Genomic DNA, 25,890 nt, shown 5'->3' on the forward strand with positions numbered 1-25,890 from the left:
AAAAGGTTTGAGTTTTGTACTAAAATGGCAAAAGTGAACAAACCTCAGGGACCAAAATGACAGTTTACTCAAAATTATTGGTTTTGGGTTCTATATAATGGCTAAACTAACCAGAAAACAACAATTGATTGTGCAAAGGGGACATTAAGGTGGTAAAGTGATGTGTTTCCCAATAAAGTGGTTGTGAATTCAAATCGTGCTAAATGGAGGCGCTGTGGTTTTAGGAGTAGTGTAGGTATAGAGTAGAGAGTGAGTGTTCACCTGTTAAAAAGAATAACTATCTTTATGTAATTTCACCTCCACTGTTCAATTAAACGTGGTTTTGATTTACAGTAAATCACTTCTCAATATACAACAAAGCAAGTAACATATTAACAATGCACAAGTGGTTATAAGCCCGCTTAATTTGTGTTTTTATCGGTTTCACATGTTCGTTCTACTACAAACATAAGTATCTTGGGCACAAGAGATAAATTTTCCGTGTGTCGAAAATGACTTTCCGATCCCAAAAATACAGATTTCATATGTAGGCAAAATATAACTTTTACAAATCTGCGACACATACAGAATCGTTTATTGCTACCCTTCAAAGACTTTTGTCGTTTAGGCACACATACGTATTGTTGCCTGTAATGGCTCCTAAAAATATGTCTCTAACTGGCTTCCTTAAGTGCAAACCGTTATAATGGTTCGTTGTGAGTCGCAAAGTAGTTATTGCGTCGGTTCAAGACACCGAACAATGGTCTAACTGCTTGATTTAAAAATTTTAAAAGCCACCAACACTTATTTCTCAAACTTCCTAAGACTAACTTATAATTGAATCATTATGTTTTCAAACTTCCATAGCCTGATTCATGGAGAGAAAGAGATGAGATCTCAACCATCCATTCAAATATGATCCTAGGGCTAACAAATGGTTCCTTCGGATATTTTATGGTTCTTATCTGAACCTCCATCTACTACGATATATGTATCATCATCATCATACTCAGTAAATCCCCCAATAGCAGCAAAGCTAAGGTAGATGTATACATATATAAGATATATGTATCCATATTCTTATATATATCCGCTTTTGCTTTCGTTTTAGGTCACTCGAGTTTCTTAACCTTTGATATAACACCCAACTAATATATAGAAAAATTTGAAGTAGGAACTGCATTCTTCAAGCTGCTGTTGTATGTTTATACACAATACAACCAAAAATCAGGGAAATGACCAGTATTTCAAGAACTCATGGTCCTGCCACAGATTGATGCAAACTAAGCTGCTCATGGATTTTTCTAAATTTGTCTTTAAGCTTCTGTATCTGCAAACATTCCAACAATTAACCAAATTAGCTCAAAACTACTGTCATGTGATTGGGTTGGTTGGTAGATGATAATATTTAAAAATACCCGTTTCATCTCGATTTCGGTTTCTCGTTTCCGCTGGCCCAGGGAATGTCGAAGATTAGTAATGTCGAAAACATTATCTAAATCATCCTCAAATGCAGATTCTAGATCCTCTCGAAGGAGTGCAGGCAATTTGTCTACAATCGGCATCAGGAAAAAGCAATTGAACTGCAAACAACATAAAAAACCTTTTTAAAAATATTACTATTTTGGTACAAAAGAAATAATGTAACAGTCACCTTCAACTCAGCCGAAGCCAAGAAATATTCTCGAATGCCATGAAATATTTGTTGCACCAAAGCATAGACGATACGTTCAGATGAAGGCGCGAGTCTTCTGTTCCAGAGTGTGCTATCTAGAAGATCAGCTAATCGTGTTTCTGTGTTCTGAACACTTGTGCTCAAGTCAGTACCTGAGATCAAATGACAATATGGTAATCAGTTTTTGCTGATGTGGCATTTGCAGTTAATTTTATTGGCTTAGGGGTACAAGGAGATATGTTATTAGTTATTACCACCATTAGCAGGCTGTTCTGCTCCACCAAAAGAATCCAAGAATTGCCGTAATCCAGCACGGTTCTGAAAAAAAAAAAAAAAAGAAACATTGAAATTTGAGAAAACTAAAACGAAGCAAATAAAAATTAGAACGGGTCGGTCGGGTCTTGATGTTTATGAGAAAAGGCAACCTTATTGTGAAGGGACCATGTGACGTAACGGGTGGTGCTTATTAAATCCTCCATACATCTGCATATGAGTTCCAAGAAATTTATAAAAAAAAAGGACATGAAGCGAAAAGGATGAAGTGATATAACTTTATTTTGTTTACTTTTCATGGCATGATCTTTCAGTTGATTCAGCAAAGTTGTTGAAGGCAGAAGACACGCGTCTCAGGAATACTTCATGGCCACTTAAGAATTCGCCTTCTTTCTGTTTCAAAACGGGCGGATCAGGCGGGTTGGGCAATGACTCAAAACAGGTTTGGGTACAAAATAGTAACTTTTAGTACAGACGGATCGGGTTGGCACAAAACACTTGTAATGGTTTGAAATTCTCATGTATATATTATTGCAAAAACTAAATTGTTTTTAACATGGTTGTAAAAATCCCGACTAGCATCCAATTAGTCGCCGATGCCGATTAATTGCTAGACGGTCAACGGCGGCCCTATACAGTCCTAATCGGCCAAAAATCGGCAGTTCCGGCCATTTTCCGGTCAAAACTTGTAAATTTCGGTGATTACTTAAAAAAATGAGCGGGTGAGGGGTTAAAACTTGTCTTGCTAAAAAATTACACATAAAAATGTGTGCATATAGATATATAGGGGTTGGTTAACGTACGATGTGTACAAGATGAAATTACGCACGTTATAAAACTCAAAACCCTAATCACGCATGTACAATATCAGAAATCACACATGGGGTAAAACCCTAATCACGATTAATCCCTATTATTCCCGATAAATCGCTAGTCCATACCCCACCGGCCGACTAGTGATTCTTATAACACTAGTTTTTAATCAAACAATTTAGCAGGTTGTAGGTGTGAAAATACATTTTGGACGACTTTCGACCCGCTTGACCAGTTTCTTTTTATCAACTAATTAAACATGACACAAATTGAACCATTCATAAGTATACGGGTCAATGCCGCCGCTATTAAAGCATATAAAAAACAAGTACCTGAAGAAGATAAACAGATATAGGAAGCAATCTCTTGAGAATGTGAAGAAGTCGACTGCCCAACTGTATGCAAAATGAGAGTCTGAATGAAACAAACAAAATAATAAATAAAAAAATGAGAAAAAGAAAATAAGAAGAATGAGAACCTGATGAAGAAATGGTTCAAAAGTATCACGAGCTTTTGCAACAGCAATGACACATGCAGTCCTAGAGTAATTTGTTCCATCATGAATATCTTCCACTCCACACGCGTTTACAATTTCTTCACGTGTAATTGGAGGGCATTTTATCCCTCCAACAACAAACCGAAACTCAGCCATTGCACGATGATATTGAGCACCTCCATATAAACGCATACCTGCATTCTAATGGTAGGACAAAAAAAACAGATTTAATTTGTGTAACAAAATGATTTAGGAAGTTGTATAACTGTAACACGCTTACAGGTATTAGCTTGAGTGGAAACTGAGACCCATCAATGCTGATTAGTGCCCCTCCATTAACCCTTTCATCTTGTAGTGTTTCCCCTACAACCAACGAAAAAACAAAGCAAATAAATAGAATATAAACATAAGCTCTAAAATTCATTATTGAGTTAAATGCCATTTTAGTCCCTGTGGTTTGGGCCATTTTGCCAGTTTAGTCCAAAGGTTTCATTTTTAACCTGTGGGTCCAAAAAGGTTTCACAGTTGCCATTTTAGTCCACTTGGTTAACTTCATCCATTTTTTCTGTTAACGAGAAGGCCAATTTGGTCATTTTGTATGTAATTCTCTTAATTAGAAGGGCAATTCAGCCATATAAAATGACCGAATTGGCCTTCTCATTAACAGAAAAAATGGATGAAGTTAACCAAGTGGACTAAAATGGCAACTGTGAAACCTTTTTGGACCCACAGGTTAAAAATGAAACCTTTGGACTAAACTGGCAAAATGGCCCAAACCACAGGGACTAAAATGGCATTTAACTCTTCATTATTTTAAAATGTTTATGGATCAAGGACGGAAAAATGTAAGGAATACTTACCAAATTTATCCGGGGGTGCAACAACTGACCCTTTCAATAACAGTGATAACTGTGACACGTAAATAAGAAATCAAACATCATATATAGAAACATTTATGGATAATATTAATATAACCCTACCTTGGTCAGAAAAAGATCATGAAAAGCTCTTCCTTTCTCCTTTAGTTTGACTTCATCTAAAGTACTAAAAAACGTCAAAAGAAAAGGAAGTCTGTCAATTCTAAAACGCGTGTTGAAGAGACGTGTGGATAAAAAGGTCGTAACGGCAAACCTGAGTTCCTGATTTATGTCATTTAGTTTTCGTGTTGTACCACGATGCTCCTTTTCAAGAAGAGGAATGATCAAAGGAACACTATCCATATATCTTGAAACAACGTAATAGTCAAAGTATCAATAATAACGAAGAAGTCGGTCAATTCTGTTCTAGGCCCACGATGATAAAGAAACTTGTACCTTTTCATCAACAGTTCTTCTAAGAATAATTTAAGGCTGCTCACTCCTATTCTGCTTCTTTCTTGCTTTGATAGTGACCTACCAAGCTTTTCTTCTAAAGATGCCACATCTTCCATCTCTCTTAGAGAAATAGCCTATACAATACAGCCCCTTTTACGCCATGTCACTATGCATGGATTTATGGACGCTATCTAGTTTAGATGATACACAACAAATTATGCTCAAGCATTAAAAGCAATACCTGTTTAAACTCATCGTTGGATCGGTAAACTGATTCTTGTCCTGAACCAACTCTTCCAGAAGGTACGGATGTGAAAAAGGGTGAATCACCAAGCATAAAACCATCAAGAACGGATGCTGGTGGAGAAAGAAAAACTTCAACATCTGAAGCACGTGCAAATTGGGGTATTTTCGTATCGAGTTTAGTTGAAACGACAACAGTCCTCGAAAGTTCCGGATCAATCTGCAAAAATAATAAAATATAAAACATAACAGAAAAAATAATATAATAGAATGTAGTTTTTAAAAACAATCTAATGTACTACAGAATCACATACCTGCATTACTACTCTTCTAGTAGTTGCATTGCTCCAGTCATTGCAGTCTTCAAGGCATAACACAATGAACTCTTTATGCTGCATTTTTGCACGCACTAGAGACTCAACCGCACGAGATTGAGCCTGCAAATTGTAGGGGGTTAAAGATACTTTTAGCTATGTAGTTAATGCGGTAAAATATTGGATATCGGTCAAGGAGCGATATTTGAGATATAGGTTATCTCGGTGAGATATCGGTGGGTTATCGGTAATATTAATATAATGAGTATGCAGTTAATATCGGTGATATATCGGTCATATCGGTCCCTTAGTAAAATATCGGTGTCAAATATCGGTCAAAATATCGGAGCCGATAATATCGGCGATATTGACCGATATTTGACCGATATAACTAATATATCACCGATATTTGACCGATATCACCGATATATCACCGATATTTGACTGATATAACCGATATATCACTGAAATATTGGTGTTAAATTGCTATATATATAAATTCTGCATTATACTAAAATTACCGATATCCCACCGATATCATACCGAGATAACCTATATTTCAAATATCGGTCCTTGACCGATATCCGATATTTTACCGCATTAACTGCATAGTATAATGAAGGATATATATAGCAATTTAACACTAATAATTCAGTGATATATCAGTCATATCGGTCAAATATCGGTGATATATCGGTCAATATCGCCGATATTATCGGTACCGATATTCTAACCGATATTTGACACCGATATTTTACTAGGGGACCGATATCACCGATATTAACTGCATAGATTTTTAGGCAATAAAAAGGTACTAAATTTTGCACAAATGAATACATTATGAATAAATAACCTGTAAAGCTCGATTTTTTGGTCCGGGAGCAGGAGCAACAAGCCCAGGAGTGTCTATGATGGTAAGATTCGGGCAGTATTTATATTCAACTCGAACAATTATCTCCTTTGAAGAAAACTGACAGGTTTCACGCTCCAGTCTCATGTTTTCAGCTTCGATGTACTCCTATATAATATCCAAAAGGGAATACCAAATTACCAAAAGTATTCACAAAAGTGACTAACGTTCTCATACAGAGGCATGCACTAAATTTGGATATAGTAATACAATAAAGAACAATTCTCAATTTCTTAGCATTCTTAGTTGCATAACTCACAAAAAAAAAGTTATGAATTGCATAACAGGACACTGGCCAAATGTTTGAAAATGGAGTCTACTCAAAAATGTGCTTATACTTATCATATCTTATACCGAGTCTCATTTAACAGGGAGAGGGGAAGGAAAATGAATTAAGAGAGAAAAGGAAGGAAAAGATGTGATTTTTTTCGTGTTCCCGAGTTTAATGAAAAGTAAAGAAAAAGAGAAGAAATCAAACATTTTATGTGTTCCCGATTTAGGAGGAAAAGAATAGAAAGAAACAATTTTACTATTATACCCTTTAAACATATAACATTTTAATTAGATACAAGGGTAATTTAGTAATTAATAAGAATTTCTCTCCTAATCTCTCCGATTTGGGAGGATAAATATACGTACAAATATTCTTCCCTTTTCCCTCCTTTCCCCTCCCCTTCTATCCTTAAAAAATCTCGGGAACATGGTTTTTTCATATTTTCATCTCTTTTCTTTCCCCTCCCACTGTTAAATGAGACTCGGGAACAGTGAGGACGCATAATCACAAACGCGATATCACAGTGAGGAAAGGTGAGTCACTTCTCAGCACCTCACTAGTCAGGAGTCCTAAAGAGTCCATTGCAGAACTGATAGGAGTAAGACCCTGAATCACCGGTTCGAATAAAACGGTCAAATAAAAGATAGATCTACGATTCGTTCTGGATACAGATACACCACCAAAACCAACAGTAGGGCTGCGAATCACTCCCGAAGATACAGAAATCACCACTTCGGTTATAAATTCGGGTCTAAGAACACCACTCAATATGCCACAATTGAGCTAGCATAGACACAATTAATTCACCTCAAAATCCATTGAGGGAAAATTAACCAAAAGAATTTTTTTTACTCAAAACTCACTAACTCCTCATTCGTAAACTGAAGTATTACATAAAGCGATTCCTAAAACTAATAACTACCCACTAACTCCACTAATCTAAATATAACATAAAAACAAAATAGAAAATAAACAAAAGAAAATTGTAAACAAATAAGCTAAAAATAGAATTAGAGTAAAGTGGGACGTGGCTTAAATAATTGTGGCATCCAAACTAAAATCTTGACCCATTGTTTGTGTTGTTGACCCATATTCGGCTACCAAACCCCTATCAAGAACGAAACCAGTGAGGACGCATAATCACAAACGCGATATCTTTTGGAAAGGTCTCAACATTATTCTCACAATCATATCTATTACATCAATTTAGTTCATATTTAAGTAGCAAAAATGGCCAATGTAAACTAGAACAAAAGTAGAAAAGCTTTATGGACAAATAACCAATCATCTCCTCAATTCAGACAAAACAAAAGACATGAAAATGAGTTATCAGTTTGTCTATTTTCATAACAAGACAAATAGCAATTACTTCAACCACATTTTCCATAACTGGTCCCTGATTACATAAAAACATAAATTACACACTCATTAACCACTAAAAACAACCTAATTCTTCCACCTCAATTACCAAACCAAACCCTAACTCTTCACAACAACCAATTCAAAGCATTCAATCAACATATACCTGAACTTCTCGTAGCGATTTCTGTAACGGAACACACGAATCAGAATCCGAAATCAGGTGGCACAGAGGCGAATCACATTCCGGATTAAACTTCATGTGGAGAGTGATAGGACGACGAGTTTTAGTTCCGCCGCCTACGTGGTTGAATTGGAAGCCCATTAGGGCTTCTACGAGTGCGCTTTTGCCGTCGGTTTGATGTCCGACGACTAATACAGCCGGAGCATCGAACGGCGTCTCGAACTCTTGTGCGAGTCCGTGTAGTTCGTTGTAGGCTTCGTATAAACGTGACTGGCTTTCCGTTTCGCCGCCGTTTGACGCCGTGTGCGGTGGCGTAGTCATTTTTGAATGGAAAGTGTGTGTTTACTGTACGAGGAGCCTGTGTAGAGTTGGGTTTTTGACTTTATGTTTTTTTTTTGTTGAAGAGAAAAAGTGTATTATTTTAATTGGAGTGTGAGTGTGTGGCGATTATAATTTATTTTATCTTCTTTATTTTCCCTCCATTTCACTTTTTTGTCTTTTTTTAAGAACTGTGGTTATTACTTGCTTGTTAAAAATAGGTTTTAGCTTTATTTATATTTTATTTTTAAAGAGTTGGAGATATCTATGGAAATAGGGTTGTCCAAAAAGCTTGTTGCTCGGAGCTTACTCGGTTTTAGCTCAGAAAAAACTTGCTTGATATGGTTCGGTTTCAAACTGAGCTGAGCCAAGTCAGCTCGATTAAAAAGTGAGCCTAGCTGGGCTCGACTCGTAATGAGCTGGATTGGCTCGCTTTGGTAGCTCACCTTGGATTATTTTACTTGTGATATATATTATTTTTATATACATTATAATATATTACAAAAAAACTGATTATTATTTACATGTATTTAGTAGTGAAATTTAATATTTATGGCATACATTAAAATTTAAAACTTATTTGTGTTGTTGAATTTGATTTTGACTTGCAATGTATTAGAATGGACATATTTTTAATATGTTCTATGAATAATTTTTTAGACTACTGAATTTTGGAAACTTTGTATTAATTTTTCTTTTTAAAATTGACCGAAACGATGCCGAGACAAGCCTGAGCTTTGATTTCAGCTCGGTTTATAATTGAGCCGAGCCCTTGCCCTTGTCCTAGCTCGGCTTGGCTCAGCGCATGAACAGCCCTATATGGAAACAAGCTCATTTTGGAAAGAAGTGCAAAGCTCAAGAAGGAGCTTTACGTGATGAGGTAACTAAAAGGGTTTTTCAACTCGATAAAGAATGAGATTTTCGAAGTTCTTAAGCAAGGAATCATGTTCGACTAGTAACGAATACTAATGATCTCGTCTCTCTCATTGTTGTAGTGTTTGAAACAATTTTTGTTTCACTACATGTTAATGTTGAAACAAATTAATTTTTCGCTTGCTTTAGTTGATCAAACACGGATTGTTGTAGAATATATATGTGTGTGCGCACGCATGATCGCTCTCGTTGTTTTCATTCTTCTTGTATGGTCATTTAAAATCTGTATGCTCATGAAATGTTAAATGTGCACGGGGAATAAATGGTAATAGATTAACCAAAGGGTCTTTTTGGTCTAGCGGTATCAAAGTGTTAGGATAAAACTTTGCTTTTCAAGTGGATAAGACAAATATGTGTAGTTTAGTAGAACTAGAGAGTATGAAAGTTGTGGCTCTAAAAAATAAAAATGGTAATAGATTATGAAAATATTAATAAGCATTTTTTTTCTTTTACAATTAGCCTACATGTTTGTCATTTTTGATATCATAAAAAACGATATTCCGGTACGTACATTGCCCAATTACAATATAGTTCATCTATGTAAATGATTCTACGAACAATGAACATCCAAGTTAAATATTATCTACAAGTATTCTTATGCTAATAATAATTCAATCCCCTTGATGTCCAAATCAACTCAAGACCTCAAAAAGAAGATTACAAAATCAAAATAGACTTTATTGTTGATGACATTAACGAAATAATACCACAAAAGATAGTTGTTTGAAATCGGTTCAAAGCAGTTTAAATTCCATCAAATTCATCCAAACAAATACATTGTTCATTCATGTTCAACCCGGTCTTGCTTTTTCACAAATACGAGTTTCTAAAAACCAAACAGGAATCATAAATATCAAGAAATAGTCTTGAAAATCCTCATAAACTCCCTCCAGTTACTTGAGTTTCTCAAATAACTTAGGCGCCACCTGCAGCAAACACACAGATGAATCAAAATTCTTTACATGTCGATATATTTAAAGGTATAGATAAATGGAAAATAAGCTTACACATTTGTCAACACAATGCCAATAATCAAAATACTGGCCCGTGCAATGCTTGTGCCCGGTTTCATCTGCCTCGACCCTTTTCACACATCCCTGTCAATCATAATTCACTTTATGTAAGAAACCCGGCAGCTTAACGCATGAAAAACAAGATTTTCATTTTCTTTTTGGGAAGCACAAATGCCCATGGTAACAGAAAAACTACAATTACTGTTTTAATCGCATAGTATGTGACATACTCCAGCTTGGAAAGTAAATGTGACAATTTCAACCCATTTGACATGTATTTCTAACGGGTCAATTCAAAGAAAACATGCTACGAAGGAAAATGTTAAAAGTGGCTTAAAGTGTAATTTCAATATCTTCATACATATAACCGAGTATCCGACATCCCTTCACTCACAAAAAAGTAGAGTATTCATATGCATTTTTCTCTATCATATTTAACACATAATTCAAAAGAACTTTTTTACAAAAACTGAACCCAAAAAAAAAAGGTTTTAGATCAATCCAATCTGACCAAGGCTGTTTCAAACTGTACCAAAAATATCAGTTTGACCCGTTACCGACCCTGACCCTCCCAATTTGCCTCCATTAATGAAAACTAAAAGCAGTTGTATGGCACCCGTACACTTGTATTCCAGGCGTTCAGTAGATTTCAGTTTGTAACATATGTGAACAAATTTTAGGATAACCTTTAATCCAATCCATGGTCTACTCCTAGATTAAATCTCAACTTTGTACTTAGTACTTACAACTAACTTGATACTCAAATCGGTAACTAAGCATGAAGATTTTGGGATTAACCCAGGTGCCACCATCACATTGCATGGTCAATAACAATGTTCAGAAATCATATAAATAAATGTCACAATGGCTAACTTGATATTTTAAATAGACACAAGCAGCAGTTTAAACATTAAACTTATAGTTTAAAGGGTTAACAGAAAGAACCTGATACTCGAGCCAAGCTCTAACACACTTGGGCTTGCATGAATCTTCAAAGTACTTCTTCTGGTCAACTGGTTCCTCGTCCGCCCTATGATTAAAAGTATAAATTTGCACAAAATTTGAATCAAAGCTTCAAATTTTATAACATGTAGCTTGAAAATTTTCCCTATAAATTGTTGTGATCAACTATGATATCCCATAATGAAAATCATTTCAATATTTGGATTTCTTAATCAATATTGGATGACAAAAATGGTTTTCTTTTAGGTTTCCAATCTACAAAAAGCTACAGATCTACAAGGAGCTCGAAGAATTCAATCATATCATGCTCTAGTTGTAGCACCCAGCTAATAAAAGAAACCCTAGTTGTAGCACAATGGACGTAGGTCAGCCGACAGAACCACTTTAAATCCTCATGTCGTTTATTGCTTTCGTGTGTGTTCAGCCCTAACACGCATCATATGATGCAGTTGACCAGTGTTTGAACAAATTTGACCGTGATTGCATTGAGTTTGAGTATTTGAACAAATAGATTGAACAAATTTGACTAGAGATGATAAGGCTTGTCATTTTTTTATAGTGTTGACAAGTAAAACTTCATCCATAAATAACTTTTAGTGTATCTAATAACGAACATATCTACAACCAAGACTCCAAAATGTTATCATCTTCGTGTATGGTAATTCAAGCCTCTAAGCTATGGTTAATAATTTGTTAACCTAATCATCTATCTATCTACACAGGAGGATAAAAGTACCGTTAACAACATTTGTTAACCGCAAACCATCGGATCTCAGAAGCATGAGTATATGAAACTTGAAATTGAGCTGCGATTACTTACATAAGTAACTGAGAAATGCAATCAAGGAACTCAACGTCGTCCGATCTAAACAACCTGCACAAGCAACAAATTCGAAATGCAAACCATAAGTAGATGGTCGAAAGAATTGTAGATCTAAACACGATCGAATTTTCAGAAACCAACTTTGAGTTAGAGTTAGGGTTAGGGTTAGGGAAAAGAAGGCCGGTATACCGTCGTTCGTTGAAGGGATGGAAACTGCAGTCAACGGAAGTAATGAGTGGGTTTTATTTATGAACTTCAAAAGAGCCGACCCGAACTTATTTTATGGTATTTGGTATAATTAATTTAGAATATTCTATTTATCAGAAATATTTTTATATTTTTTATCGTTATTTTTAGTGTACTTTTTTTTTTTAATTTTTGTATTTCGTTCGTGAAAAGATATGGGGAAACTCATATCCAATTCACAACCTGATTAGCTGGCCATGCTAAGTTGTATGCGGGGTTCACCCGTCACGTAGGATACACTCATACACCAGTACACAGGAGAAAGGGACGATGTGAAAGCAACGTGCAACCAATAACAGTATGCAAACCACTATACCACAAGATCTCCACTAATGGTTATCGCAGGAGAGACAAGAAGTGCATGTGACAACGACGTCTGACCAATCACGCGGCGCAAATTCACATCCTCCAAAACCTCCACCGGAAGAGACAACGATATCTTGAAAGCGGTGTGTGGCCAATGATATGTAGTGGACACTCACCCTCTGCAGTTAGTAGAGAGGTGACCAAATGGATATTCCTTATAGCGACGTTTGTCCAATCATAGCAGTGAAAATCATAAATTCAATTTATAATCAACAACAACGAATTGATTCTTGGTGATTCAAGCAATTGATTAAAGCGACCCGTGGTGATTCAGTAGGTAGAAACAACAATCTCACATAACCAACATCTAAGTTCATAGCCACGGTATCAAATTCAAGAATTACTGAATTAGGGTAACAACAACAATCAAGATTCACAAGTGTATCAACAAATCAACCATGGAGTGTCATTCAAAAATTTGTCTGGAAGCTTTATGAGGTGCGATACGGAAGGATTTTTATGTGTAAATTTGTTTGGATTGATACCGATGGAACCGGTAAGAAACAAGAAAACTCAGTTCCTATGGTCACTTTTTTCTTATGTTAATATGCTTTAAGTTAGGAGAACCACTTTTTGTTCTTAGGTTCCTTTATGATGTAATAGATAGAAGTTTAGTCAATAAGAAAGCTATGGTCCACAAATGAAAAACCAAATAACATACATACCATGTTCACTTTAGAATTTAGATTGGCCTTTAGAAAATTTTATGTTGGGATTTAGTAGAAGATGTTATTGTGCAATTGAGAATAAGGGCAATTGACATCATTCTTACCAACTGTTTTTTTTTACATGAACGAACATGAACATGAAATTTGGTTCAATAAGTTAAACGAACTTCTCACCGAACAGTTCACGAACTGTTCGCTGAACGTTCGGTTCGTTTATAGTCCTACTTATACATGTATTAGAGGTACTTTGAGTCACATGTTTGATCACAACTTGCATCAAATTTTGAAATGTTTATCATTGTGAAGTACAAGTTGAGCATTATACAAGAAGGCTTTGATCTCATATGAAGCATCAATGAAACAAAGTTTCTAGATTTGCTCGTCACTTCTCTATGCGGTTATGAAGGTCCATACTCCATACAACTTTATACTATTGGATCTACTCGAATCACAAGGGTCAAACGTTTGGTACCTTATTACTTCATAAACAAAAGAAACCGCGTCTCATTTTCTTATCCCGACACCAAAAAAAAAAAGAAACAAAACAAGTGAATTGATGAAGATTAAACTTCACCATGGAGATGAGATGCTACTTATTAAGTACCAACTACACGACTACAGTACCAAGAAAGCTGATGCAGGTGAATTTACTTTAAGCAAACCAAGAACCAGTAAGCGAGATGTAATCCTAATGTCCTGAGAATCATCTCTTCTTTCACTTGAGTTTGTCAAATAGCTTCGGTGCAACCTGCCGAAACAAAAACAGAAACATGTTTTGGTCACAATTGTGTTATTTGAAATGGAACACGGGAACAAAGAATACAGGAAGATAAACTTACAGCTCGGTCAATACAATGCCAATAATCGAAGTATTGTCCAGTACAATGCTTTTCTCGAGTTTCGTCTCCTTCTATTCGTTTCACACATGCCTGTAAATTTCACTAGATTTGTATTAGATCAACCACAAAATTTGCAAAGTCGGGTTGGGCCAAGCGCCAACCTGCAATTTTTTTTTCACTTTAAAAATAATTAATGTGGTATTACAAAACAATATTATTACAATGATAATCTAGACTTTTTAATAACTGGACATGCGTTAGATCATAGTTAGGTTTTATAGAAGGTTTTTTTAATGGTATGAAGCATGAAATGTAGAAATTAAATAGAAAACTGATGACGCACAAGCAAAAGTAGATACACGACATCTGTGTCACGTATAAGGTGATTATTTTCTGACATGGCTATAGGAGTATATCACACAGAAAAATGCCTACTTCCATGATTTCTCATATTTTTTTCCTACGGTTACACCCTCTTTTAAATGTTTATAGCATATAACTACACACCACAATTTAATGCCCTATTTGAACTAGCCATTGCTGCTTTGAACTTCGCAAATAAACTCAAGTTATGAACTTAAGCACTCTACAATGTAAGAGCCTTCACATCCCATTCTCCATCTCTATCCATATCCTACTCACAAACACTTATTTTATGATTTTTTCTCTTTCTTATACATTGACAATAAATTATAGAGGTTTGCTTTTGTTTTCTCTATTATAGAGGATGGGATGGAGTGGTATTTTGGATGGTTTCTTTGAATTATACTTTAAATTCTAGAGAATAAGATAATATAGCGGGTTGGATGTGAATGTTCTAAAAACATACAAATATGCAAAGTTGATACTCAAGTAAAGGCCTAGTGCACCTGATACTCGATGAGAGGTCTAACACACTTGGGCTTGCTAGAATCTTCCAAGTACTTCTTTTGATCAACTGGTTCAACATCACCCCTTGAAAAAGGAACAAAACCAAACATCAAAAACACATATTATTTCACTAGATGAACATTGAAACTATGCAAGTATAAACCTTGTGTAACTTGAACACAAAAATATCCATACTAAGAGTACGGGAATCCATTTTGAGAATTACATAATTTCCAAAACTTGTTATTAGGGATGAGCGTTTAGTACCTGGTACCGGTACCGAACCGGGTACATTCGGTACCGATACCCACTTTCTCCGTTTTTTGGTACCGGTATTTACAGGTAAAACACCGGTAAATACCGGTACCATACCGAATCGGTGTATCCGGTACCGGTACTAGTACCAATTTTCCCAATAATTTTCCGGTACCGGTACTTTCGGTACAGGTTCAGTACCTCATTTTTGACATGTATCATAAAAATTCCCAAAATTGCATCACTTCCAATTCTAGATGTTCAGCTGCATAACTAAACCATATGAATTACAATTATCCTAAATCCAAATTCTAGCTAGCATGCTAAAGGAACGGATCCAATTCGATAATTCTATCAACAAAACATAATTCATGAACACTTGACAAATATGGCTGTATTTGTATATGATTCTGTATACAATAAACCACAACCAGTGGTACTTACATTTTCTAACAAGCTCGTTTGCTGAAATAACCTGCAATGCATTATCAATAAAAAGTTTAATTCTTAATTGCAATTCGTACATCCAGCAGCGATGAAACTGAGATTTTATTATAGAAAATTGATTCATGATCCGTACCTTATTTGAAGAACGCAGGAGGAACCCTAAGATTGGAAGAGAAAACAGTTATATGTATTTGTTTGGGTGAAGGACCGATTCATATGGCAATGCTCATTGGTAGCGATAGATTGGGGAAAGCCAAATTATTCCTTACACAAGTTTAGAAAGGGCTTTTTACATATTTATCAACTAGGTTAAAGTTAAAGTGTCTATTACACGAGTTAAATAAATGTAATTTTATATATTTAATAATAAAAAGTTATATTTTTATAAACCCCGTATATTGTACGGGTTAAATAAATATAATTTTATATATCAAATAATAAAAAAAGTTATATCTTTAAAAACCATGCGTATTACACAGATTAAATAAATGTAATTTTATATACTAAATCCTAAAAACACCGTATCTTTAAAAAACCTGTGTATAATCGGGTTGAATAAATCTACCAAATAATAAAAAAATTACATCCTTAAAAACCCCGTATGTTACACGTGTTGAATAGATCTAAAAAAGAGTCACACCTTTAAAAACCATGTGTATTGCAAATATTAAATAAATGTAATTTTGTATATTAAATGCTAAAAATGTCGTATCTTTAAAAAACCCGTGTATAGTCGGGTTGAAAAATCTACCAAACAATAAAAAAAATTATATCCTTAAAAACCCCGTGTATTACACGTGTTAAATAAATCTAATTTTACATAGCAAATGATAATAAAAACTTCGTGTATTACACGAGTTATATAAATGTAACTTTGTATAGTAAATAATAAAAAGAGTTATATTTTTCAAAACCCCGCATTTTACACGAGTTGAATAAATATAATTTATAATAAAAAAGTTATATTTTTAATAAATTGGGATAGCATTTAATATTAATTTATTGTTTTAAAAATATGTTAAATTAACAATTTAGATTTAAGGATAATAGTTTATTAAAGTATGATAAAATTTAATATTAATTTATTATTTATTTATTTAGTTAATATAAGATAAGTATAGATTTGAGGATACTTTCAATAAATGACATGTGTCCAAAAATTGGTTTCTTTTATTATAGTAGATAGATTACATATTTACCTCAAATCATAAAATCAATTACATATTTTCCTTCCCTAACTGATATATATTACATATTTTTCATTTTCATTAGAATGACTCTTATTTATGACTATTTTACCATTAATAATAAACTAGTAAATGAATATTTACATATTTTCCCACTCTAACTAATATGTAAAATCAAATTACATATTTACCCAATTTATGTATTATCACCCCAATTTTTCTATACTTCGCCGATGTTTACAATGATAAAAACATAAAACCAAAAAGTACGAAACATAATTTCCGTTCATAATAATAAAAACATAAATTCCGCTCATAATAATTTTTGTCGTGAATGAAATTTCAATATAAAAACCGTCAAGTGTACCACATTAACACGTTACATAAGAGAGACAGACAAATGCAGTCAATGAAGCACACATCTACTACCTGGTAAGATGCTGTGATTATATATCCACATAAACAAAATAATATGATTCTTTTGAAGGAGCAAAAGCTAGGCTCAAGCTTAGACCAGTTCAAGCAAAAGTGTTATTCAAAGCATACGAAAACAACACATGGAGAGCAGCATAAAACATACTTGAAACAATACGAAGTTACTGAGAGCAACATATAACAGCGTTAAATCATATACAAAAAAGTTACGAGACCAAGTTAGTAATATGGAATCAGTAAACAAAAATTCTCGTATTTTGAAATATCCACAGCCAAAAGGGTAGCGCAAGCCAATATATGATTAAACTTGGAACATCAAATGAGAAACTGTTATCCCACAACCTGTACAAACAAGTAGCAAGTATACCAAATGGCAATTAGAGATGTTAGAAATAGTAGATAATTGAAGAATGAAACAAGAAACATGCCTAGTTTCTTCTAAACAAAAGTCATAACTATCATATCAATACCAACCTATCCAAACAGACCAAGTTGTTACCAGAAAGTCATAACTATCAAAACTTTAGATATCAAAGCAATAAACATGTGTAGTGTACCTTCTTCACTTAAACACAGATCGAAAGCAGAAACAAATATAATCAATCCAGACATAAACACCACCATTAACAGTGAATTTCACATACTATGCAACTAACACATACCAGTATCACATTGAGACCTAGTTAAACACACGATTGTAACTGAATGATTTCGAAAAAAAACTGATGAACATCACCAGTTATGAACGAACCAGCATCCTCATAATCGATTATAACTGAATAAAATCGATGAAGAAACAAAAATCACAAGCATAATCGATGAACAGATAGGATCAAACCAGTTATACTGAATAAAATCGATGAAGAAAAAAAACACACAAGCATAATCGATGATCAGATAGGATCAGTAATCGAACCAGTAAAATAGATGAAAAAAAACACGATACCTGAACAGATACGATCAGTAATCGAACAGATAGATAATCGATGAACCATAAGAATCGATGAACAGATAGATACCTGAAGTGAACGTCGACGTCGCTTTGGTGGGGGAGGAGAAGAAAGGTCGTGTGTAGGGGTTTGGAAGACAAATTGATTATACGAATGGGATTTACACGCAGGAGTAATTGAGGGTAGTTAGGTAATTTCTCAAAAAAAGGGGAAATATGTAATTGATTTTATGGTTTGGGGAAATATGTAATAAGGAGGCTTAGGATGGGGAAATATGTAAAAGTTCCTTAGAGAAAACTGCCTGAATATTCTCGAGTTTTTTTTCTCAAAAGGGTGTACTTAGAAAAGTTATTTACCAAAATGGGTAGTTTCGAAAATATTTACTGAAATAGGTATTTTTTAAAACTAATTTTTCTCACTCCTAATCTTATTGGGTAAAGGTATTTTATATCTAAAACAATGTTTTTTTTAGATTGAGTTAAAAAAATAAGTTTCTAACAAAGTTAAAAACATGTTGTTCAATCATAGATCAAGTTTTATGAAAAGGTTTTTAATTTCTTTTTAATATAACCGTTTTCTTTTACTTTTATTAAAGCATTTTTTAATAGAAAGGTTTATATTCTTTCATAAAAATTCTATTAGTTTTTTATGACGGGGGTAGCCCAAGACTAAATAAAATGACTAAATATGTAAACGCCCAAAAGGTTATAAGGTTCAATGGTTGGAAAAGCTGAGAAGATAAAGTAAAGCAATACGGGAACAGTAAATAAGTCACATCCCCAGACAGTCTCACCAACCACAGCCGTAAAAGCAACGCAGGTCCACAGAGCACATGCTATTCTCCAGGGGTCAAAAGGCTTCAACCCCCGAAAGGGTAAGCCCCTCGCTGCAAGCTAGGTCACTAGTCAAATGAATGCCTCTTTGGGAGATGTCTCCTCCTATATAATTGACACTTCATTTACTGAGTTAGGACATTCCGATCAGACTTGTTTCCTTAAACTCTGGTCCTTCACATCGTGTACTTGCTTCATGCAAGTCGCTCTCGTTCACATCCAACTCACGTTTATTCTCTTTGTTTCTTCATCCTTTTCTGAACACGCTTCAGAATAGGATCTTCAAACAACAAAAACGAACTAGTGAACCTCCTTCCACGTCTTGCAAACGTGGGGGGACCCCACGACCTGCGTTAGGCAAAGTTAAACCCTTTAACCCTTCTGCCTAACCATCCTTGCTACTACGTTTGGTCTATTATTTGTTGCTTCAACAAGTTGGCGCCCACCGTGGGGCTACGCCGCTATTTCTCCTCAAAAAGACCTAGTAGTGTAGCTCTTCTCTCTTGAAATCGCCATGTCTGAAAGTGGATCCCCGGGTGATGTGAATCAGGTACCAAACACTTCAACTCCGGGTAGCAGCCAAGCTCATGTGGCTATTCCAACCTCTTTCTCAACCCCGGGGAGCACACCCGAGTTTCTTACCTTTAACACTCCAACTCCTTCTAGATCCGGAGTTCCTTCCCCTAATGTTGGCGTCACTGACACCCCAACACGTATTGAACTTACCCCCGAGGGAGTTGCCAACAATTTCCTTGAGTTGAGGTCTCTCCTCAACCAGTATGTGAACAAAGAGAAGGATAAGGGAATAAGGATTCGTCTAGACTATGATGAACCTGAGCCAACGCTGTCTCCCGGACCTCCCATTCCACCTTTTACAGCCAGGAATGAAGCCGGTCCCAGTAACCCATCAAACCCTGTTCCATATTTGTCTACAATGGCAAACCCCACAACACGTCCCATTTTTTCATCTCAGCCGGTCATGAGTGGTGCCCCTCTGGGTCATGAGCTGACCCTAGATCAGCTCCTACAGTCCCCGGTAACAAGCTTTCCAGCTTCTACAGCAACCTCATGGGAGCAAGCCCTGTCCGTGCTTCCATTGGCACGGAGTGCAGTTATGAGCACCCCTCTTGGAGTTAGCTACCCAGTTGCATCCAGAAGCCTCCAAGGCTTCAACCCTATGTCCCAGATGATGACCCAGATGATGGCCAGCTTCCCGTGGCAACACTTCATCAATCAAGTGCTAGCCACTCAGGGGAACAACAATGGTAATAATAATGTGGGTACAAGGGTCGAAGAAGACTTGGCCAAACCCTATAAGCCAAGTAACCTTTCATGCTTCTCACAGCAAATAGCCGATTATGATTTTCAAACAAAGATCAAGATGTCGTCCCACATCAGAACGTATGATGGGTCTGAGGACCCAGAGGACCATCTTCAAATCTTCACCGGTGCAGCAAGGATTGAGAAGTGGTCAAATGCTGAATGTTGTCTAATGTTCATGCAAACCCTTCTCGGATCTGCCAGGATCTGGTTCAACGATTTACCTGCTCGAAGCATTCGAAACTTCGATGACCTTAGCAAGGGTTTTCTGGCCAACTTCTCGCAGCAGAGGCGATATATCAAAGATGCGACAGTCATTTTTCAAATAAAACAACGTGACAATGAAAGTCTTCGCGAGTTTATTGAACGATACAAGAAGGAAAGTCTGACCTATGCAGGGGCAGATGAAAAAATGAGGGTAGCCGGGTTCATGAACGCTATCACCTCGAAATATCTCACAAGAGATTTCAACAAGTCCCTGCCCAAGACCTTGGAAGAAGCTCTCGAAAGGGCAGAAGCCCATATTCGGGGAGAGGAGGCGGTTGACATTAAAGAACAAAGGAAAAGAGGGTCTAGCTGGCGAAGTAATAGCCCAGTCAGAAAAAGAGGGAACTATAGCTCCTATGACAGACGACAGAAGGGTTCAGACCATCGAAGGTCTGAAGTCCGGAACCCTCCAACCAGGGAGAAAGGCATGAGCTTCACCCCCTCACAAAAACTCCCCAAGAAATCCTTGCAACAGAAGAAGTCAAGCAGAACTTTAGGCCTCCTAGGCCTCTCCCCAAAAGCAGGAAAAATGAGAACTCTGCATAGTTCTGTGAGTTTCATGAAGAAAAGGGTCACCACACCAACAATTGCTTCCAGCTCAAGAAAAGAATCGAAGAGGCTGTTAAGTCCGGGGAACTCGCTCGTTTGGTAAAAGGGGTTCGGGACAAAATGGCTGAAGGAAAGGGAAAGGAAGTCAATATGGTGGACTCTGATGAAAAGGTTCCTCATAAAAGGCATCGGTTGGAAGCTTGGGAGCTTCAATGTGTTTGCTTCCCCCCAACAGAAAAAGGCCCCCTTTCAGGCCCTCTCGTTGTAGAAGCTACTATTGGAACATTGAAAACATATAGGGCATACATAGACACGGGGGCAGCCACTGAAATCATGTTCGAGAAATTCTTTAACCGTTTAAGTAATGAAGAGCGATCAAGGCTTCAACCCTCCAGAACCTCCATAAAAGGTATTGCTGATATCCCCCTCAAGCCTTTAGGGCAACTGACACTGAATGTTCGTTTCAGCGAAGGTCAGAAGGAACGAGTCCAGCCACTCACCTTTGTGGTTATCAACATACCTTCAAACTATGATGTGATCATAGGAAGACCGGGACAATGTACCTTCTACATGGCCGTGTCCATTGGACATGGCACGGTAAAATTCCCAACTGAGAGGGGGATAGCAACCCTTCAACCCTCTCAAGAGGCATACATGGTTGAAGGCGAAAGTCCTAGAAGTGAAGAAGACAAGCAAAGGCTTATCATAAATCCTAAGTACCCTGAACAAAGAATAAGGGTCAATCCAAGCCTTTCACAGGAAACTCTCTCTTATCTGGAGAAATTGTTGACACATTACAGCGATGTCTTCGCTTGGTGTCTAGAAGACATGACAGGAATCCCCCGAGACATTGCTGAGCATGAGTTAAGAATACCACCCGATGTTAAACCCGTGGTCCAAAAGAAAAGAAGCCTAGCACCCGAAAGAAGCCTGGCTGCTTGTCAGGAGGTTGAGAAGCTCGTATCGGCTGACATTCTCCGAGAAGTCAAGTACCAATCATGGGTTGCAAACCCAGTTATGGTCAAGAAACTAGACAACTCCTGGAGAATGTGCATAGACTTCAAAGATCTTAACAAAGCTTGTCTTAAGGACTGCTATCCATTACTGGAAATCGACCTCAAGGTTGACTCGCTCACCAGTTACCCTTTCAAATGCTTTCTTGATGCTTACAAAGGATATCATCAAATACTCATGAAAGAGGAAGACGAAGAGAAGACGGCGTTCCACACTGATAAAGGAATCTTCTGTTACAAGAAGATGCCCTTTGGACTCAAGAACGCTGGAGCAACCTACCAACGTCTGGTGGACAAAGCTTTTGCAAACCAAATTGGCAAAAACATGGAAGCCTATGTCGATGACTTGGTAATCAAAAGCAAGACGAAATATCAAATGCTTGACGACATCCAAGAAACTTTCAAAAATCTCAGAAAGGTTAACATGAAACTTAACCCCGAAAAATGCTCATTTGGATTCGAAGAAGGAAAATTCCTGGGTCACATTGTCGGAAAACAAAGCATCAAGGCCAACCCAAACAAAGTAAAAGTTGTCCTCGAAGCCAAGCCGCCAAAAACCAAAAAAGAGGTTGAAAGCTTAAACGGGAAACTTGCTGCCTTTAAGCGTTTCACCTCCAAGCTGGCTGAAAGGTCCCTACCCTTCTACAAAACACTAAAAAATTGTTCTGATAAGAAGGATTTCAAGTGGACTGAGGAAGCTGAGGAATCCTTCAACCAAATGAAACAACATCTTGCTTCCTTGCCAGACATTGCAGCTCCAGAAACGGGAAAGTTAATTTCAGTCTATCTATCGGTTGCTGAAGAGGCTATAAGTGCAGTCCTTACCATCGAACGAAACACGGCTCAGGTACCTGTTTACTTCTTCAGCAAAACTTTAAAATTGGCTGAGACCAAATACCCTCCCCTTGAAAAGCTTGCCCTAGCCCTAGTTCAAACAGCTAGAAGGCTTAGGAGGTATTTCCAAGCACATCCTATACAAGTGGTCACTGACCAACCTATTAAAAATGTGCTTGAAAAACCTGAGAACTCAGGAAGGTTGGCAAAATGGGCGGTGGAGCTAGGTGAACACAACATCACCTATGTCCCACGAAAAGCTATCAAAGCCCAGGTCTTGGCCGACTTCATTGTGGAAGTCCCAAACCAAATAATTAACGAAGTAAACACTACCACCGCTGAACCCTTCAACCCTGAAGCTTGGAAGCTCTTCACCAATGGAGCTTCAAGCGTTGAAGGGTCAGGGGCTGGGCTAGTTTTAATCAACCCCGAAGGGTTGGAATTCACATATGCTCTTTGTTTTGATTTTCAGACCACCAATAACGAGGCTGAATACGAAGCACTGATCGCCGGTTTAAGGCTGGCCAAAGAGATGAAAGTCCAAAAGCTTAAAGTGTTCACAGACTCATTACTAGTCTCGAGCCAAGTTAACGATAGCTATGTTGCCAAAGAACCCAACATGAGAAGATATAAGGAAAAATCCAAGGAGTTGATGAATACCTTCCAAACATGCAGTATCAAACAAATTCCCAGATCCCAAAACAAAAAGGCGGATGCCTTAAGTAAGCTAGCATCTCTCACCTTTGCCCACCTCACCAAGAAGGTGTTGGTAGAAGTGTTGAAGGCTCGATCGATTGATGAATTGGAGGTTCAAGACGTAGTCACCGAGGAAGATCCAAATTGGATGACTCCCATCAAAAAATTCCTTCAAAATGGTGAATTACCCAAAGATCAAGTAGAAGCCGAAAGGGTTAAAATCAAAGCAAGGCAATACGTGTTACAGGGAGAAACCCTCTACAAAAAGGGTTACCTTGCCCCCTTGCTAAGATGTGTTGGTCCCGATCAAAGTAAGTATTTGATCAAAGAACCGAAAGGGTTAAAATCAAAGCAAGGCAATACGTGTTACAGGGAGAAACCCTCTACAAAAAGGGTTACCTTGCCCCCTTGCTAAGATGTGTTGGTCCCGAGCAAAGTAAGTATTTGATCAAAGAAATTCATGAAGGCGTATGTGGAGCCCATTTTGGAGCTAGGTCGGTGGTTGCAAAACTCATGAACCTTGGATATTTTTGGCCCTTGATGCATCGTGACACCACTGAGCAATTGAAGAAATGTGATGCTTGTTAGATTCATGCACCAATCCCGAAAAATCCCAAGCATGATCTTGTCCCAATAACCTCGGCATGGCCATCCCATAAGTGGGGAATGGACATTGTTGGACCATTCCCTCCAAGCAAAGGAGGAGTAAAATTCTTGCTAGTGGCAATATATTATTTCACCAAATGGCCCGAGGTTAAACCCCTCGCAAAGATCACAGGCAAACAGGTAATTGACTTCGTTTGGGAAAACATCATCTGTCGTTATGGATTGCCGGGAGTGATTGTCACCGACAACGGGAAGCAATTTGCTGAAAAGCCTTTCAGCGTTTGGTGTAAAGAGTACAGGATCAACCAGATCTTCAGCTCAGTGGCTTACCCACAATCAAATGGCCAGGTCGAAAGGGCAAATCGAAGCATAGTGGAAGGTATCAAGACGAGATTAGGAAGATATGAAAGCAACTGGCTCGAAGAATTGCCTAGTGTTCTATGGGCAACTAGAACAACCGAAAAAACAAGCCATAAGAAAACACCTTATAGCTTGGTATTTGGATCCGAGGCTGTAATCCCTGCTGAAATAGGAGTTGTAACCCAACGAATTGTCAACATGGATCCCGAAACAAACCAAAAAGAGACCATGTTGAATTTACAACTCCTAGAGGAAGCTCGAGATCAAGCCGCAATTCAAGAAGCCAAGTATAAGCAACAAATGGAAGCCTACTACAACAAGAAAGTCAAGAATGAACGATTCAAGCCAGGGGACCTAGTCCTCAGAAACAATGAAGCTAGCAAAAAAGAAAATCAAGGAAAGCTTGGCCCGAAATAGGAAGGTCCATACACCATCCTTGAAGCACACAAGGATAGATCCTACAAGCTAGCAGATTCAGAAGGCAAAAGGCTTCCAAGGCATTGGAACGGCAAAACCCTGAGAAGGTTCCATGTTTAGACAAGAAAATTTGGTTTGTATCAAAATGTATTTCGAACAACACTATGAATACCTTTTGTAAAAAGCAAGTATTGCTTGAATGAATGAAGTTGTTTTATCAAACTTGTCTATCTATCCTAAGGTCAGGTTGAGAACCTAGCAAAAAACTCCATGGCAAGGGCCATGTAAGGGGATGAGCTCCCAGGCCACATCGCTCAATAGGTTCAAGGGTTGAATGAGCCTATATAAGGGGTGAGTTCCTAAATCAATTCAACTCCATGAGACTTATTAAGCCAAAACAAAATTGTCTCATAGACAGGTCTGAACAACCTACACCAATCGTTCCTTAAGCCTTAGAAATATAACGAACAAACAGGCTTACGAAGTCGAATAAATCACAAAGAAATAATAAAATGGATAGGTGCTATGTCTTCTTGTTAAAAAACACCAAGGCTAAGTGTCTGCAGCACTGAACCCTTTAAGGTGTAGAAAACATAAAGGCAACACAAACTCAACAAAGACAAAGTTACAAGAGAATGAAAATTATCTAAGGAAAAATACAAGCAAAAAGAAAAAACCTTTGGCAAAACATACAAACCAAATCAAGTCATAAAGAGCTATTAAGGCTTCAAGCTACCCACGTGACAGCTCGAAACCTTGAAGGCTTCAACCCACCTACGATTAGCCAAAAGGCTTGAAGGGTTAAAGCCAACCAAACAAACTCAACAAAACAGACATAAGTATAAAAAA

General features: G+C 37.1%; 3 protein-coding genes across 4 annotated transcripts; all 3 read right to left on the bottom strand.

Annotated features, from left to right (window-relative positions):
• Window positions 1-1,110: 1,110 nt before the first annotated feature.
• Window positions 1,111-8,265, bottom strand: LOC110890318 (dynamin-like protein ARC5). Its single transcript, XM_022137912.2, has 17 exons — window positions 7,816-8,265; window positions 5,960-6,124; window positions 5,107-5,229; window positions 4,791-5,012; window positions 4,550-4,683; window positions 4,368-4,460; window positions 4,217-4,280; window positions 4,097-4,145; window positions 3,517-3,599; window positions 3,219-3,437; window positions 3,073-3,135; window positions 2,220-2,320; window positions 2,080-2,137; window positions 1,909-1,972; window positions 1,634-1,806; window positions 1,398-1,562; window positions 1,111-1,309 (listed from the first exon to the last, which is right to left on the bottom strand). The coding sequence occupies exons 1-17, from the start codon at window positions 8,152-8,154 to the stop codon at window positions 1,235-1,237; spliced, it is 2,190 nt and encodes a 729-aa protein (XP_021993604.1). The 5' UTR covers window positions 8,155-8,265; the 3' UTR covers window positions 1,111-1,234.
• Window positions 8,266-9,755: 1,490 nt separating this feature from the next.
• On the bottom strand, window positions 9,756-12,168 carry LOC110890317 (cytochrome b-c1 complex subunit 6). Of its 2 annotated transcripts, none has more exons than XM_022137910.2 (5): window positions 12,073-12,168; window positions 11,881-11,934; window positions 11,043-11,127; window positions 10,092-10,181; window positions 9,756-10,010 (listed from the first exon to the last, which is right to left on the bottom strand). In XM_022137910.2, coding segments are annotated over exons 2-5 (210 nt in total). In that variant the 5' UTR covers window positions 11,883-11,934; window positions 12,073-12,168; the 3' UTR covers window positions 9,756-9,977. The 2 variants fall into 2 exon arrangements, with proteins under 2 accessions (XP_021993602.1, XP_021993603.1); XM_022137911.2 differs by having other exon boundaries at window positions 12,025-12,120.
• Window positions 12,169-13,519: 1,351 nt separating this feature from the next.
• On the bottom strand, window positions 13,520-15,859 carry LOC110890316 (cytochrome b-c1 complex subunit 6). Its single transcript, XM_022137909.2, has 5 exons — window positions 15,708-15,859; window positions 15,572-15,602; window positions 14,872-14,956; window positions 14,003-14,092; window positions 13,520-13,911 (listed from the first exon to the last, which is right to left on the bottom strand). Coding segments are annotated over exons 2-5 (210 nt in total). The 5' UTR covers window positions 15,574-15,602; window positions 15,708-15,859; the 3' UTR covers window positions 13,520-13,878.
• Between the last annotated feature and the right edge of the window lie 10,031 nt (window positions 15,860-25,890).

The sequence above is a fragment of the Helianthus annuus genome, chromosome 11 (assembly GCF_002127325.2).
Source record: "Helianthus annuus cultivar XRQ/B chromosome 11, HanXRQr2.0-SUNRISE, whole genome shotgun sequence".
Taxonomy (NCBI): Eukaryota; Viridiplantae; Streptophyta; class Magnoliopsida; order Asterales; family Asteraceae; genus Helianthus; species Helianthus annuus.